This window comes from Rhodnius prolixus, unplaced genomic scaffold (assembly GCF_049639745.1).
Source record: "Rhodnius prolixus isolate KJV_2025 unplaced genomic scaffold, Rpr scaffold_9, whole genome shotgun sequence".
NCBI lineage: Eukaryota > Metazoa > Arthropoda > Insecta > Hemiptera > Reduviidae > Rhodnius > Rhodnius prolixus.
Window position 1 is genome coordinate 26,598,965 of NW_027411604.1, and position 17,688 is coordinate 26,616,652.

The following is a 17,688-nucleotide window of genomic DNA, read 5'->3' on the forward strand; positions in this document are numbered from 1 at the left end:
CGAAAATTTTGAAACCACTTATAAACTGTTCTAATCGAAGGTGCAGAGTCACCATAATGTTTATCAAGCTTCTCTTTAGTCCTCTGAGGCGTTTTGCCTTTCATAAAGTAGTGTTTAATCAACACACGAAATTCTTTTTCGTCCATTTTTTGAAAATCACTCGACTTCCTCGATTCAAACGAATGCCAAACACAAAGAAATAGACCGATCTGGCTGAAACTTGGTGTGTGTACTTCCAAGAGATGCTACTAACTAAACATAACCTCGATACGCGCCAGTAGTGCTATCTCTCTGACTTTGCACGAACTTTTCAAACGACCCTCGTATAACATCTTTAATAGAGAAATTTTGGAGGTTTTCTTTTTTTGTTTTTACCTTCAGTAGATCTCAAAAGTTGTTTTCTTCTTTGATAAAACCATTTCAAGAAAATTTGATGACAATATAACATCACAATTTCCCCAACTTCTGAGACATAAAAATGAATTAAAAATTACAAATTACATTACAATTAAGAACAAGATAACAATTTCTGTAAAAGGAAGAAAGATGGTTCAAAAAAATGTCTGCTTGATGACAAATGAGATGAAGATAAGTTATCTGTAATGTGCTATGTTGAGACGGATAGGAGCGCATTTAGGTAGTGATGCATGTTGAATTCGTTTCGCATTTTACTTATCTGTTACAGTAGATCTAGAAACACTAGCATGTTGCTAGTTTCATCTACTTTGTCTGCACATTCTTCTACAATTTAAAATTATTACGGTAAATCATTAATAAAATAAGAAATGAGATTTTCATTTTAAACGATTATTTAAAAGTAAACCCTCATCTACAATAAAAATTCCATAAAATGGAATAATTATTTACTGTAATTATAACCACCGCAATCATGAACTTGATAGTTTCAGGTTTATATATGCGAAAGGTAAAAGCAATTAAAAGAAATCTATTCAGCTAAATTTATATCCGTTTTCTATTTTTAGCTCTACTAATCACTGAATGGTTTAATTACTATTAGTTTTATGGCACTTTCTTTTGTACACTGAACGGTAATAAACTTCTCTAACTCAATGACAATAATAAATATTCCGTCTCCCGGCAATAATTTTCACTTTTTTTCATTAATGAACTCCGGACAGTGTTCTCTCATTGTAGATAACACTTCTATTGCAGACAATTAGATTAGATTTAGATTTTGAAAGGTGAGACGGGACCCTTGCCCCACGGCACTGCAGCCACAATAGGCTTATTGTGCCTTCCCTCTAAGTCTAGTAGATGAAACCTCCCCTACTAAGAAGGTTGAGGGCTTTCCCTACCAGTTCCTTCTGCGCTACAATCTCCTCTGGTCTCAAGGTACCAAAGATATCGTAGCGCATTCTCTTGATTGCAACACAATCGAATAACAGGTGAGAGGCCGTTTCTTCCTCTTCCTGGCACAATCTGTACAACGGTTCCGATCTAATAAGCCCCCACCTTGTACAGATGCTTTCTGATCCTGCCTTGCTCTGTGAATAGGCCTGTAATCAGAGTAATCTGATTCCTGCCCAAGCCCAGAGTCTCTTTGGTTCTTTGTTTACACAGCAAGGACATGAAACTCTTGCTGTGTTTGACCCCGGGAAGTATCACCCAGTTCTTTTCATGTTCTCTCCAGATCCAATCTCTGAGAGCCTCACGAACTGCACCCGTGGAGATCCCCAGGACAGGTTTCAGGCCAATGAAAGGAGTGTTCCCTCCATTCCTGGCCAGTAGATCAGCTGTCTCATTCTCCTTAATCCCCACATGACCCAGTACCCATTATTACAGACAATAGTGCTACAACTAAGAGGCTGTCTTGAATAACCCAGGATCTTAGCTTGGGAATCCAGTGCACTATCCACTCCACTGTAAACATTATCATTTGTTTTTTTTTTGTCTTGCATTTGGGATTTCAGATATCCGCCTTCATCTTTGTAAACCTTTGTTTAATTAAATTATAAAATTTACTTTCTCAAATTGCTTTCATAATGAAGGGAATGATACTCTATTAAAACGTCACAGCCAGAAATTAACATTTATTCAAACCGCCATAGTCAAATGTCCCTTTACAGAATACATGCCTCTAATATACGTCTCGAAAGCCTCCTGATCCATCATAACAATACCTAGAGTATGGTTCGAATTCTTGTAAGACAATCTGCCTGAACTATTATTACCAGACCAGAAATCTGATGTGTACCTCGGCTTGAATAAAAAGATTAAAATATGATAAGTAGACGGGCTTTTCCCTCGTAGGCTATTGACGGCTCAGAGGGCACCTAAAGAGAATTGGACTGAAATACGATGGACATCTGCACATTCTGTGTGGGTAATCTTGAAGAATCTCTAATATATCTTCTGATTGACTGTGATGATGCTGAGAAAAATACCTGGGCAGTTATCAGGTGCTTGGAGGAAGATAATAATGTATCTGCCCTGGGGAACCTTCTCCTTATCTTGGGATTGTTGGATATCCGAGACTGTGCGAACTTGCCTGCCTAGTAAAGGGACACTAAAGGTTACAGTTCTACCTGTTCTGGAGGTATTACATGCAGAATACAGCCCTATTTTAAAACCATTGATAGGACTGAGAAACTCTTCAACTTCTCCTAAGTTAAAGTTAATATGATCTAAACTTGAAAGGCTAGAATCTGCTTATATTTACATACACTGAATCACCTTAATACCTTACCAGTTAGAACTGGATACCAAATATTCATTTCTCTTTCTAAAAATAGGAATTCTCTATGAAATTCTTGACCTCCATGCATTCTGTTTTCAAGTTCTACTAGTTCTAACTTTGCAAGTTCTATTCCGGTCTTCTCATATATTCATAATTATGTCTAAATACTTGAATAACTTATGTACACTCCGTGCTATTTTATTTAAATAAAAGTTTACTTGAAACAGCATCAACCTTGTTTACCATTAGATCTTACTGGTTTGCCACCTGCTCGTTTAAAACGTATTAAGAAACGTTTTATAAAAGGTTATTGTACTTTAATATAAATTTATAAATAGATAAAATGTATTATACCTTGAGGTTACATAGCTCAAGGTTAGGAATAATAGATAATCTACAGTAGTGTATTACTTGAAGCCGATCACCTGTGATTTATATTATAACTCGCTAAATCCTTTAGGCTATATTCGTTCGCTTAATTATTGCTCCGTGGGTCTGAGAAGTAAAACGAATTAAAATATTAAATTTTGACGCCTAAAATTACTCATTGCTGAAAACTGAAGTGAATTGTGAAGTAAATGAGAATTGAGGTCACATATTTGATTAGTATAGACAATAAATTGTAACTAATTTATATTTTAAATTTCCAGGGGGTGTTAAAAACGTGTCTAACAAATGTTTTAATCAGGCTGAAAAGAGAATCTGTTTTGTTGCTTTAAGTGATTAGTGATCGAGTGATGAAACATGTGCCAGTTCGCGTTCGTTCATAATTAATTTCGTTTTTTGGTTTTTTCTTTTTTCACTTCCGGTGAAACGCGAAGTTCCGCTTGATAAAGAAACATAAAAGAAAAAAATAAATAAATAAATAGTCTTAATGGATACCGAAGTAGCATACTTGAAGACTACAAACAATAATCCACTTCCTGGGCAGACAGTGAAAAAGAAATGGAGTAGCGGTACCACACTGGGCTCTGTTGAAGAAGATGAATTTGATCCATTACCACCGACTGACAGAGGACGCAGGAAGTCGTGGCATGTGAGCAAAGAAAGGAAACGCAGGAAAAGTTTGATTCCTCCGTTAACGAAACCGGCTAAAAGGAATTCCTGGTGGACTATCTTTGTACCAGATCAATTATCGTCCAGGTAAATGTTTACTTTTTTTTTTAGTTTGCTTTTATTAATTTTATTGCTAACATTAAACTTTCGCTGACGACACTGCCATTCTCTCCACACACTCTGACCCTATCCTCGCAGTACGCTCACTACAGTCCCACCTTCACTCAATAGAACCTTGGTTAGAAAACTGGCGTATAAAAATTAACCCAAATAAGTCTAAATACATAGTCTTCACACTTAAACGTCAAACTCCACCACCTGTCTTCTTACATCATACACCAATCCCACCAGCCGACCATGTGCGGTACCTTGGAATGTACCTAGACAAGAGACTTACCTGGAACCCCTATACCAGACTTAAACGTACCGAACTAAACAAACGTTACAAACTTCTAGCCAGACTACTCGACAAACGCTCAAAACTCTCACTACAGAACAAACGACGACTCTATACAGCTCTTCTCACACTAATATGGACTTACGGACTCGAACTTTACGGAACACCTAAGAAATCCAAGATCAATAGACTGCAAACACTCCAATCCAAAATACTCCGCCGCGTAGTAGACGCTCCATTCTATGTTAGCAGCCACACAATCCATACAGATCTCCAAATTCCACTCATCTCCGAACTTGCCAAAATCCAATATAAAAATTTTCACCAAAAACTCTCAGTTCATCCCAACCCTTTAGCTGCAAACTTGTCTTCAACTACGCTACCCTCCAATCCTCGAAGACGGCTGAGGCGCCGCTGGCCCCGTGACCAACTGGGTGACTAATGGCGGCCATCACTGGATGACCGTCATTCACGTCTGCCACGCTATTCATATACACTTATCGCATTTACTTATTGTACCCTGTAGGTACAGGTGGAAATTACATTAAAAGGATAAATAAAATAAATAATAATAAAAAAAAAAATTAAACTATCTGTGCTATAACTTGAGATTAAAATTAAAATTAAATTGAATTACTGGAAAATTGGATTAAAAATCGCGAATCCACGCAGAACGTTTGATGAAAAACCATTTTGCCATTCGCAGAGAACTTTAAAGTGTGTTACCGGATAGAAATATAAACTGTACAACTTTCCAGGTTGCCCTGTCACGAAGTAGAGTTAGCAAAAAAAAAGATAATGTGGGCCACAGACCTAGGATGACTTCACGTACTTTCTAGGATGGTTATCCACTTCGACCAAGCAGTCGGGATCCCTTAGATAACAAGTGTTTGCTTGCTTAATTGAATTTAAAGGTACATAGTGTTTGCTTGGATAAATGGAAGCCTGTTCTGTTTGATGAACTCAGAATTTCCACTTCTGAACGAATTCTGGTTCCAACTTCAGTAAATATTATATTTCTAAGTTATTCTCAGAAGATAGCTCCAATGATTAGTCTTGGATGCAAACTGCAAATATACTATATATTTATTTATTCGATTAATAAGAGAGTAATTCAACTACTTATTGTAATTGAATTAACAATTAAGTTTATCTCTCTTTATAAGGTTGCCAAATATTTGCAACAAGTTGATATGAAATGAATCAGCGCGAACAGAGATGCTAAAAACAGCTGCGAATATGGACAATGTACGTTGGTAAGGTCACGTATCCTCAGGTCGTTCACCATGGCTCTGCTCAATGAAGCAGTAATTCAAGACCTAGACTAACCATCCTTTGTTTACATAATCTGTTGAAAGAATGTTGTCTAATTCAGGTTTAAAAACTTTAATCAGAAACGGGTCTAATAAAATTCTCGGTTTTATTGTTTTTAATTAGTAAACGCTAATTAGGCTGGAAAGAATGTTTAAACATTAATAGTAAAAAAATTAAAACAGTGTCAAAAATAACCAATCGAGTAAAAGACAAAATAATCAGGATTTGCTTCTTTTTTCTTTCTAAAAAAAGAAACACCTGAATTTAGTGTAGGAGCTCAATATTGCACGAACTAAAAGCTATCATTCATGACAGGTCTTCCTGATTAGATCACGAACTTAACTGGCAAACATAGCGAGTCATCAAGCTCTTATTAGGTCTAGTGCGGCCTACTTTTTATGTGCTCTAATACATCTTAAAAGAAAGTATTGCAATCATATAGATTTTCAGTTTTAGGCAGTCTGGTGGAATGCCAGTTCGCTGTAATGTATGGACTTAAGGCCTTGGGCATACAGAAAGTGGTCTGTCGCGGCGGACAACGATCTCCGAACGAGGCGGTCAGGCAGTTTAGTTGTATTACACAATGTTGCATCATCTCTGTCAAACAGAACGCGGTCTACCATCGCGGGCTAGTCTTTGTCGCGACGACAAGCGATCTGGTAGTAGAAAATTACAAATTTCAACTTACCTTGCCACTTAGTAATGCGAAATAAAGATTCCAATGTTATGACACTTTATTACTCATTTTTTATTCTTTGTAAGGAACTGCAAAACATATGGCCGTCGCATTTTATCAAATCATGCAATTCTTCGTCTCCAGTTCAATACACAAGCGGTGGTATTCCCCTAATTCTTCTCTCTTCTTATTGATTTCATGCACCCAACTTCGTCTTTACTTCTTTTTGCTTTGCAATGCTAATAGTAGAAGGAGTTTTTTCTCTTAGTCCGAGCTCTTACTCAATATATAAAAATTAAAGCAAAGAACAAGAAAACGCACTACTACTTCTCAAGAAGAAAGCAACCAAACTGAACCGCTCAAGCAAACATATCGCGTCCTGTGTGATGTCCCCATATCGCAGACCACCGTGACTACCCGCTTTCTGTGTGCCCAAGCCTTTACTCTTTATCCTAGGCTACTCTTTACTGGATGAAAATGGCCAGCATTAGGGTCTGTAAGATCTAATAAATTCTAAACAATATTAATTGAACGCAGTAAAATTACTTAAATGATATCTATTGTAACAAAATGTCAATTAAACATATGTTTTTACGAACATTTCTATAAAACTGAAATTACGACCGAAAGTATGAATGAAATGTTTGGGTGCTAGCTGATTTGTGTAACTTTTGGTGGTGCCAGCAACAAGACCAAAATACTTCTTCCTGCCTTATCAAAATTAAACGCTTAAAGACAAAAATTGACTGCTTAATATAAAGCCATTTTCAATGTGAACCGTTTTCGTGCAATCCCAAACGTTCTATCTGTTGTAACCTAATTTTATTTAGTGACCTTCGTAACATAGTTCTTTACTTTTTGTTTTTATTAAAAGGTCACTTGTAATCTGATAGATAACTAACAGTTAACTAGAAATTCATTGGTACAATTTCTTATAGATAAATCCTGCCGAAATTCTAAGTGGCTGTTCTATAAGACTTAAAGCTTAGCACAGAGGTTGTTCAGAAGCTCTAATAAAACAACAGTTGGCTTTCCCGATCTTAGAAATAAAACTTAACTTAGAATAATAATAAAAACAAGTTTAACTCCTGCAATACTCTCAGAAATATTTACTTATTTAGAAACAGTATTAACCCACTTAATGGCGTTCAGAATTGCTATTGACCCTTAGAGAACAATCGGATTTGTACTAAAAGCAACATAATCAAGCCTAGGTTCTTCTAATCACTACTAAATAGCCTATTTAGCCTGATTCAATTTTTTGCCTTACAATAAATGAATAATTCATAGCAAAAACAAGCAAAAGAATCGTAAGTAACCATGACATAAAGGTTACATCTACTAGTTAATTAAGAAGCCCTTTTTACTCCTGCCAGAGTGTAGTGTACTTTCAGAAATATAAGAAATAGTTACCGCCCACATTAAGTTAGTATACTAAATACTTCGATAAGTAAGGAAGGTGGCCGACCTTGTCTTATTATGTTGTCCTCGATATGACTATCAAGTCAGTATACAGGTTGTCCACCATTAGTCAATCCACTTTAGTCAGTATACACACATCTCTTTATCTAAATAAATGTGGAACTGTAGAAATCTGCATGTCTACTATAATGGCCACTTGTAAACCAACTTCCGTTTTAATTTTTTTATCTATATAGTATGTATTTTTTATATATTTTTTTTTTAATACCCAATGGACATTAGTACTTGCTAGTTAGTATTATATTTATGTCAACATTTGTTCACATTAACAGAGAGGTCAGTAAGTATAGTTCCGCCTAAAACATATTTGTTCTACTACCTATGTTTCCTGTCGTTTAATACAATATGTCCCTCAATAATAAGTAAACATTGCTGTAAAACATTTTATTTTAAATTTATACATATTTAGTTATTATCACCTTCAATATACACCCCTCCCCTATCCCTACAACGCTCCATGCGGATTTACCATTGTTCGAAACAGTGCTGGAAGTCTTTTTCTGTGAGCTCCTACATGACGCGTGCCGCTTTTTCTTTCACAGCTTCAACGTATGAAATCGTGTTCCTTTTAATGCAGATTTGACTTTGGGGAACAGATAAAAGTCATATGGGGTCAGGTCAGGCGAATAAGGCGGATGGCCTAAAACTGGGATGTTGTACTTGGCTAGAGAAACGTCTTGACAGAGACAATGCAGTGTGAGACCGGCGCGTTGTCTTGATGGAGAACCGCGTGACTTGTTCTTCCACAGATCGGGTCTTTTTTTCCTTACTCTTTCACGGAGTTAAGCAAGCACCTCACGGTAGTAATGTTGATTCAATTATAATCGATATTTTCATCCGTTTTGGACGTGGAAGGGCGACCCGGGCGGTCATCATCTCCGACGTCTTCTCGGCCATCTTGGAAACACTCAAAAACTTGCGCACGTGCAGGGGCGGCTTAACCTATAGTGCAGGGTGTGCAATGCACACGGGCGCCGCCGTCTCAGGGGCATCATCTTGGAGAGAGCATCGTCTTGGACCATCATGGTACAACAATGATATGACAGAAGCGGCCAGCCAGCGCGGTGGCGGTAGTTATCAAACGCGAGCGCTCTATGGGCGGCTTCTTTTTCGAACATTTTGTTTCTACTCGAAATAAACCTTATTTCACGTATTTAAAGTTTAGAAGTTTAATATGAAAAAACTTACTTGTTACGACGGCAAAGTTAATAGTTATAGCCGCGGGGGGGGGGGGTCAGGCCTAGGGGGCGCCAGGGTTTCATTGCACACGGGCGCTACACGAGCTAGAGCTGCCCCTGCGCACGTGATTAACATTCATCGCCATAAACTTCATTTAATAAAAGATAAGTTTCAGTAGCGGTTTTATCAAGTTTTGATGTGAATTCGTTGCTCTACTGCACGTTTAGTATCATGTTTTCGGCAAAACGAAACTAACACCTCTTACCCAAACGACGGTTCCAGTCAGACAGATTTCTCTACAAACACGTGAGACGCTGCAATCGAAAGAGAAGGCTTTATGCTGTACAGCTGTCGGTGGTTAGGATTTGGCGCATGCATAGTTCTTCTGTAGCAGCATCAGTCTCGTTATTTAAAAGCCACACAGCTTCTTATAGCTTCCGGTGATGGATAGGGTTGTCCGTAACGAGAGAACAATGTCCCGGAGGCTGAGCACCAATAAGCTCAAGTGTTGAACGCCTTAAATAAAAATAAGAATGTGGAAGTAGGTTAAATCATAACCTAACCTAACAGATATGTGAAGCAGTTTAAAATTCTAAGTATTACTAGCTCGTTATTTTGGCCGTAATTCGTATTCCAAACATTATTTAAAAGCTAAAACTTGTTAAAAATATTAACCTTGTTCATTAATTATACTTACCCAAAAAAAAATTTAAAAAAATGCTCTGAATGAATGCGTTCATTAAGTAGCCAGCAGCAAGGTGAAAGAGACTTTAAAAATTAATCGAAATTTAGTATGTAATTAAGTTTTTTATTTGTTTTTTTGGTATCCCATTTTATAATTTGTAAAAATTTACCAGCTATCTGTGGTCTAAATACTGTAATTTCTAGTTGAATGTACAAATTTTTTGAAAGTGGGAGAACTTAAATTCACTGCTTATAAAAATATGAATTAAAGTAATTTTGATTGGCAATATAGGTCACTGTTCTCCGCCTTATGTAATTACACGCCTCCAGACTGGCCATTGTATAGCATGTGACCACATTTTTTTTTACTGAGAATAATGGCTCTATAGTTTGTTTGGTCGTCGTTAAGCTATTATCAGTTTATTAACCGTTCCCATAATGGTCGATTCAGAGCTATTCAGAGGGGAAAAAAAGGAAATACAAATCTGCTACAAACTCACATGACTTTGTAGTCGGCCCAGAATTTACGTATATTTTTCATAATTTAAGACAATCGACTACTTAAAAGACTTTTAGAAGAAAGAGCAAAACCCTCTCTGGGCAACATAAGACTGATTTACGAGGGTCGTTTGAAAAGTTTGAAAACTATTACAGGTGCATATTATTCATCGTTATTGGACCGTTTGAAAACCGAGCTGCAAGAAAAACGCCCACGATTGGCCCACAAAAAAAGTCCTTTTCCATCACGACAACGCACCAGCTCACACCTCAGCAGTTGTGGTCGCAAAATTAATGGAAATAGGGTTCCAACTCGTTTCACATCCCCCCCCCCTATTCTCCAGACTTGGCTCCCTCGGACTACTATTTGTTCCCCAGTATGAAGAAATGGCTGGCGGGAAAAAGATTTTATTCAAACGAGGAGGTGATTGCAGAAACGAATGGCTATTTTTCAGACTTGGACAAATCCTATTATTCGGAAGGGATCAACAAACTAGAGCAGCGTTGGACGAAGAGTATAAGCCTAAAAGGAGACTATGTTGAAAAATAAAAAAGGTTTACCCCAAAAAATTAAGTAGTTTTTATTTTCGCACGGACTTTTCAAACGACCCTCGTATACTTCTGTTTTGAAATCAATCTGAGCGTGTAGAATAGAGCTGTGGGGTTCAACCAAACGCTCCAATCTGCAAAGGATTCAGTCTCTTCAATCTAAAATACCTCGAACTATTGTACACGCTCCATTTTATGTCTTTAACCTGGACACCTTTCTTTCGCATCCTTTTATCGCACAAGTCGCCCAAAACCCGATTCAGGTAACTCCACTTTAACCTACAATCTCGTATAAATCCTCTAGCTCACAAATCGTGTCACAAATTAGTAGCTAAATAAACAAACTTCTGTAACAATTTTGATTTCTTCAAAGATTTGTAAATAGATCAATTTTAATAAATTCTGAATCAGTTACAATATTTTTTTCTTTTTCTTTTTGGTTCTGAAGCTAGAATACAAATAGCTCCATGCTAGAAGACTCCGCAATATTATGTGATAACTATAATAAATAAATGGATAACATTTTTCATTTTTTAAATTTTGTACGCCACACACTAGGCTTAAAAGAACATAAAGAACTAAACAGACGCTGTCGACAACTTAAAAGACTCTTAGACGATAGATCAAAACTCTCCCTGGACAACAAAAGACTGATTTATACTACTATTTTGAAACCCATCTGGGCGTATGGAATAGAGCTGTGGGGTTCCAACCAAACGCTCCAATCTCCAAAGGATTCAATCGCTACAATCTAAAATACTTTGAACTATCGTAAACGCTCCATTTTACGTCTCAAACCGGACTATACATACTGATGTTTTCATTCCTTTTATCGCCCAGTTCGCCAAAACACGTAATAGGAAACTCCACTTCAACCTGCAATCACACGCAAATCCTTTAGCTCAAAATCTTGTTCATAGAACTCTTCCTGATAACCCGGACAAGATGCCTTAAGAGACAGTGAGTGGCCTCATGATCTACTCTCAAGTGAAGAGAGTGACTAACAGTCTAATGTTTTGGAGTCTTACCACTGGGTAACTTCTTCACTCGTTTACTTCATTTGTTACTCTGTTATCATAGTTCCTTATAGCGACAACGCGCTGATTGTAGCATAATTTTTTATTTAATTATCTATTTATTTGCAACTGTACAAAATATACATTTAGCAAAAGTGTTATACATAGAAACATTTGATTGTGCCACAGAGCTGGCTTGAGCCAGAGGATTTTGGGTGATCAGAGAGTTTGCTGTGGAAATTTAGGAATCCCGGGTGTGGATTAACTCATTTACATACGGAATATTGAGATCATGAAGGAGGGTGCGGTTGGAGTCATAGAATGGTGCGTTAACGATTCGGCGGAGGACTTTAGACTGAAAAGATTGGATAGGATGGATGTTGGATGGTTTGGCGGAGCCTCACAATTCTTCTCCATATGTCCATATTGGTCATAATAGTGTTTTTTGTAAAGTGTAAGTTTGTTTTGTACGTTCATGGAGGATTTCGGTCCAAGGAGTCTCCTTAGTAGTCTGTAACGTCTGTTCAATTCTTGTCCTTTTAAGTCTTGTGTGAGGGTTCCAGGTTAGACGGTGTGGCAAAAATAAACGCCCAAAAAAATAAAATAAAATAATTTGGGGTTTTTTCCTTTATGGGTGACGTCTACTATTATAATCCAAAATCATTGAACATTTCAATTTGAATTCTGAATTAGAAAAATTTGTAAATTTGATTTGTAATAATTGTAGTAAGTGAGTGTAAACACTATGAACTTGAAAGGTTAATAATTATGTTGAAGGAGCGAACTAGCCGAGTGGTTAGCGGAATACTGGATTCCAACTCAGAGATCATGGGTTCGAATCCAGCTGCTGTGGCTCTTAGATTTTCTTTTTTTCTAGGAGCTTCTTACAGCTCACTCTCCAGTGATGGACAGTTCGTTTGTAACGAGAGAACACTGTCCTGAGGCCGGCAATAACCACAGATTTTGACTCGTCTTAAATACCAAAAAAATAAAAAATATATTAAAGACCCACTAACTTTAATAATTTCCAGAGAGAGATTCGCCAAACGAGTGTCGGGTTGATTTTATTTCTTTGATTCTCCACAGCCAAGTGGATCTAAAAGATAATGACCTGACATTACCATATGACATTAATAAAGTTGTTACCAGTGCAGATAGTCACAAAGTACATTGCATTTAATTAATGGTCATCTAACACGATAAATAATTGTGGTTATAGATAATGTGAAGTGTACATGCAGAGTAGGTGACCTGCAATAAATATATGCAAATGGCACGTTCACTTTCTCTGTTAAAATATTATTTGAAGCACATCATGTATCAACAGCCAGCCACTAGCTAATTTCTCTTTCAGCATGTGAAATAGGCAAACATAAATATCTGAAAATTAGTTTTGACTTACTTTTCTATCGATTTCATGAGACAGTATTTGTAAGTTTAAGTGGGGGGGATAAACTATAATTCGTATCGATTCAGCTAAAAAAGAGGTAGAAAGAGGTCAGAATACACGGGTTACAATCAATAGAATTGGTCATTGGCATTAAACGTTCGGTAAGGTAATCGATTTATTTTGGACAAACATCTTATAGGCCAGACAATGAAGGTTCTATCAAGAAGAAGATGAAGCAGCCCAGCAAAAATTGGGCCAGTGTTAGGCTCAAGGTTCGGCTCTACGGTAGAAGAATAAATGCACGCCGTCATATCCACTTGCCACTGTTTCTTGCAAAACTTCTCTTAGCATTAACGAGTCATTGAGCTGGACTTGTTGATTGTATTAATAAATAATATAATGAAACGTGGACGTGAACGAAAGGAAATAATCAACTACGTACATATACCCAATTTTTGTTTATACCTTCAAACTACATTTTAATTATTTAATTAAAATTTTGTCTCTTATCTGATAATAGATTGCCAAAAATTCTAGCTCTAATAGTAATTAAAAATGATATTTCTTGGTTCAGAGAGATTAAACATTATATTGAAATAGTTATTTATTTAACAAGTGTGGAAAATACTTTACACTCGAGTTAATAGTTATTTATTTAACAAGTGTGGAAAGTAATACTTTTCCTCACGCGAGGCAGGGTTTGCACGCACGAGCGAGCGAAGCGAGGCGAGTGCAAGTGCAAATTGCCGAGTGTGAGGAAAATACTTTACACTAGAGTTAAATATTATATTTTTTCTGCAACCATTTATTAACTAATAAAATTAAAAATTTCATTTTTACAGTCTACAAAAAGTAATTTATTTATTATAAACATTTATTGTTATATTACAATTATTTACATTACTTACGTATTTACATTACTTATTACATTTTCTGCTGTTTCTTTTATTGATGGAGGAGTGTTTTCTAAACAGGAATCACTAGAATCCATTTTAAATTTCTATAAGGTAACACTATAACCTTTTTAACTGTTATAATTAAAAATATCTAATTATTTATTAAAGTATTATTTTTATTTCTATATTCCTTTCAATTTTTATTTTATTTTTTAATATTCGCTTTTTAATTATTTAGTTACGTTAAATAAGCTTATTAAAGTTTTACAGAAAATATTTAATAACAAAACTTCTTATATCAAGGAAGCACAATAAAGTTTTTCCACTCACTTGTGCGGAAAGTGACACTAATGGGAATTTTTCCCCACTAGTGAGGTAAAGTTGGGCATTACACAGCTGATTTTAATTGAGTAATGGAGAACATTTCTACATGGTTGCTGTTAAAAATTTAATTTAAACATTTCATTAAATTTGGCTAATTGTAACAATATTGAATTATGGCGCGTCTCAATCATGTCTGTAAGCTTATTTTAAAAGACTTTAAAGAACAATATTATCAACAAATTACGAAATGTAATAGTTTTGCTCTGCATAGTGAACTAAAGTTTAAATTAAATAACCACTACTTTATATGATTCCTCATTGTCATTAGATAGTGTTAGTTGGATCTTTAAATGTAGAGGAGATTTATTGAATCTGAACTATAAACATTCTAAGATTGATGGTACCAAGTGTGAGATGTGTGGCTACATTGAAAACGAGGACTTATTTCACTTTTTAGCTGTCTGTCCAGCATTATGCGAAATAAGGAAGGACTGCTTAAATAAATATTCTCTAGCCGCCAGTGAGATACTTGAGTACATTAACGGGAAAGATTGGAGATGTTTAATAAATTATTGTAAGCATGCCTATCAACTAAGAACTTAGTATAATTTAAAATAATATCCTTTGTACAGACTTCTATTTTTTCTTTATATGTTTATGTCGGAACTTGTTTTGTTTTTCTTTAATTTCAGTTTAGTATTTTGCTCCTTTACTGTTGCTCTCATTGAGTATGTATTGAGTGATCGTAATAGGACTCCACTCTGACGGTCCAAGAGGTGTGTCTTCAGTTAAAATATAAAATGCATTGTAGTATATTTACGAGGGTCGTTTAAAAAGTCCGTGCAAAAATAAAAACTACTTAATTTTTTGGGGTAAACCTTTTTTATTTTTCAACATAGTCTCCTTTTAGGCTTATACACTTCGTCCAACGCTGCTCTAGTTTGTTGATTCCTTCCGAATAATAGGATTTGTCCAAGTCTGAAAAATAGCCATTCGTTTCTGCAATCACCTCCTCGTTTAAATAAAATCTTTTTCCCGCCAGCCATTTCTTCATATTGGGGAACAAATAGTAGTCCGAGGGAGCCAAGTCTGGAGAATAGGGGGGATGTGAAACGAGTTGGAACCCTATTTCCATTAATTTTGCGACCACAACTGCTGAGGTGTGAGCTGGTGCGTTGTCGTGATGGAAAAGGGACTTTTTTGTGGGCCAATCGTGGACGTTTTTCTTGCAGCTCAGTTTTCAAACGGTCCAATAACGATGAATAATATGCACCTGTAATAGTTTTACCCTTTTCCAGATAGTCGATGAGGATTATTCCTTGCGAATCCCAAAAGACAGTCGCCATAATCTTTCAGGCGACGGTCTTCGCCTTTTTTTGGCGCAGATTCCCCCTTTGTAACCCATTGTTTAGATTGTTCTTTGGTCGCAGGAGTGTAGTGATGTATCCATGTTTCATCCACAGTGACGAAACGACGCTTAAAGTCCTGCGGATTCTTCTGGAACAGCTGCAACCCGTCCTTACACGATTTCGTTTTTGGTCAAGCGTGAGCAATCGCGGCACCCATCTTGCGGATAGCTTTGTCATGTCCAAATGTTGATGCAAAATATTATGTACCCGTTCATTCAAGATGCCCACAGCACTAGCAATCTCACGCACCTTCACTCTTCTGTCATCCATCACCATATCATGGATTTTATCAATGATTTCTGGAGTAGTAACCTCAACAGGGCGTCCAGAACGTTCAGCGTCACTTGTGCCCATATGGCCACTCCGAAAATTTTGAAACCACTTATAAACTGTTCTAATCGAAGGTGCAGAGTCACCATAATGTTCATCAAGCTTCTCTTTAGTCTCCTGAGGCGTTTTGCCTTTCATAAAGTAGTGTTTAATCAACACACGAAATTCTTTTTCGTCCATTTTTTGAAAATCACTCGACTTCCTCGATTCAAACGAATGCCAAACACAAAGAAATAGACCGATCTGGCTGAAACTTGGTGTGTGTTCTTCCAAGAGATGCTACTAACTAAACATAACCTCGATACGCGCCAGTGGTGCTATCTCTCTGACTTTGCACTGACTTTTCAAACGACCCTCGTAGTTATTTTCTTTTGTTGGTGATTTTTTGATTTTGTGATGTTTATGAATACAAATGTAAATATAATTAATAAAGACAATTATTTATATTATTAAACAACTAGGCGCCACGGTAGCCGAGCGGTTAGAGGCGAGACCTGCAAAGCTAATATGCATTGTGGTACTAGGTTCGATTCCCGGTCTTTAGGCATTGGATTTTATTTAATGGTTAATAAAAGAAATTTACAGTAAAGCACGTTTGCTATTCGCCTTTGTTCACGACACCTAATTGGTAGTTGGACGTTAAGCCCCGCCTGAAAAAATAGGCGATTACTTTACTTTACTATTATTAATCAACTACTTCTCTCTTTTGATGGAAAGAAAGATCCTGAGCGAGAAAAAAAAAAAAATACTTTGTCCTGTAAGACAGGTAGAAACATAAATGATGAGATGGAATTATGAAAAGAAAAAAGACTTAGTAGGATTAGTGAAGCGTAGGATGTTATGGTGGTTTGAAAGAATGAAGCAGAAAGGATACTGCAGAGCCTTTTTGCTAGCAAACTGTAAGGAAGAAGAAGTAGAGTAAGACAAAAGAAGCGTTGGCTGGATGACGTAGAACAAAAGCTCCGTAGTACAAGCGTGAAGGTGGAGACGATAGTGCGAGATGTGAAAGTAGTCCTAAGGTTCACCCTAAGGGATAATAATGCAAACAAAAGAATAGAAGAAGATATCCCTGAATTTTCAGGATTATTCTGTTCAGGAAATGTTTATAAAGAAATTAAAATTTAATAAACATTCCCCAAAAAAAGTTGAAGTCACGTATAATTTGGCTAGCTATATTTCACAGTGTAATATTAAATACTACAAAGAGTCAAGGTAGATATTACCATGAACTATTTCAATGATTCTTTACCAATGAACCAAATTAGCAGAAAAATGATTCATTAAGAATTATTCATCAAGCATAAATTCAAAATATGTCTTGCTTGAATACAGGGAAGGATAAACTAATTACAATCTACTAAGAAATTAAATTTATCCTCCGGTTAGATTATCTCTACAATACATCAAATTGTAAAGATAAATAATAAATCTTGCTTGTAATCAGCGTATAAATTTTTCTTTTTATGATATAAATAAGAAAACATCGCGAATAGTTCACTTCCTTTCTTAGCCTTATTAAAACGAACTCTCTATTCAAGGCTAATTGCCTTAGGGAATTATTATTTCACGTTAAGACTATAACCTTATTATTTCTGTTTCAATATGATTTATACAATTACTGCTTATTATTATTTTATAACATTTTTCTATACCATTATTTAGTCCATAATTCACAAAAGATTTTATAAAAGTAAGTCAAGTGTAAAGAATAATAAAACTGTTACCAACAATGTTAATGAATATACAAAATCTTTGAAAATTATTTCTCTCATCAGACATCTTCTGTGAGC

At 36.1% G+C, this 17,688-nt stretch overlaps 1 protein-coding gene across 11 annotated transcripts in view; it reads left to right on the forward strand.

Annotated features, from left to right (window-relative positions):
* mtd (TLD domain-containing protein mustard) overlaps positions 1 to 17,688 on the forward strand; it is a 510,063-nt gene that overhangs the window by 158,169 nt on the left and 334,206 nt on the right. For 8 of the 11 annotated variants that reach the window (XM_074129444.1, XM_074129443.1, XM_074129446.1 and 5 more), the window contains exon 2: positions 3,349 to 3,841. The exons of the other annotated variants lie outside the window; for them this stretch is intronic. In XM_074129444.1, the coding sequence (XP_073985545.1) occupies positions 3,573 to 3,841 (269 nt within the window). In that variant the 5' untranslated portion in view covers positions 3,349 to 3,572. The remainder of the gene's footprint in view (positions 1 to 3,348; positions 3,842 to 17,688) is intronic. 11 annotated transcript variants of the gene reach the window in all.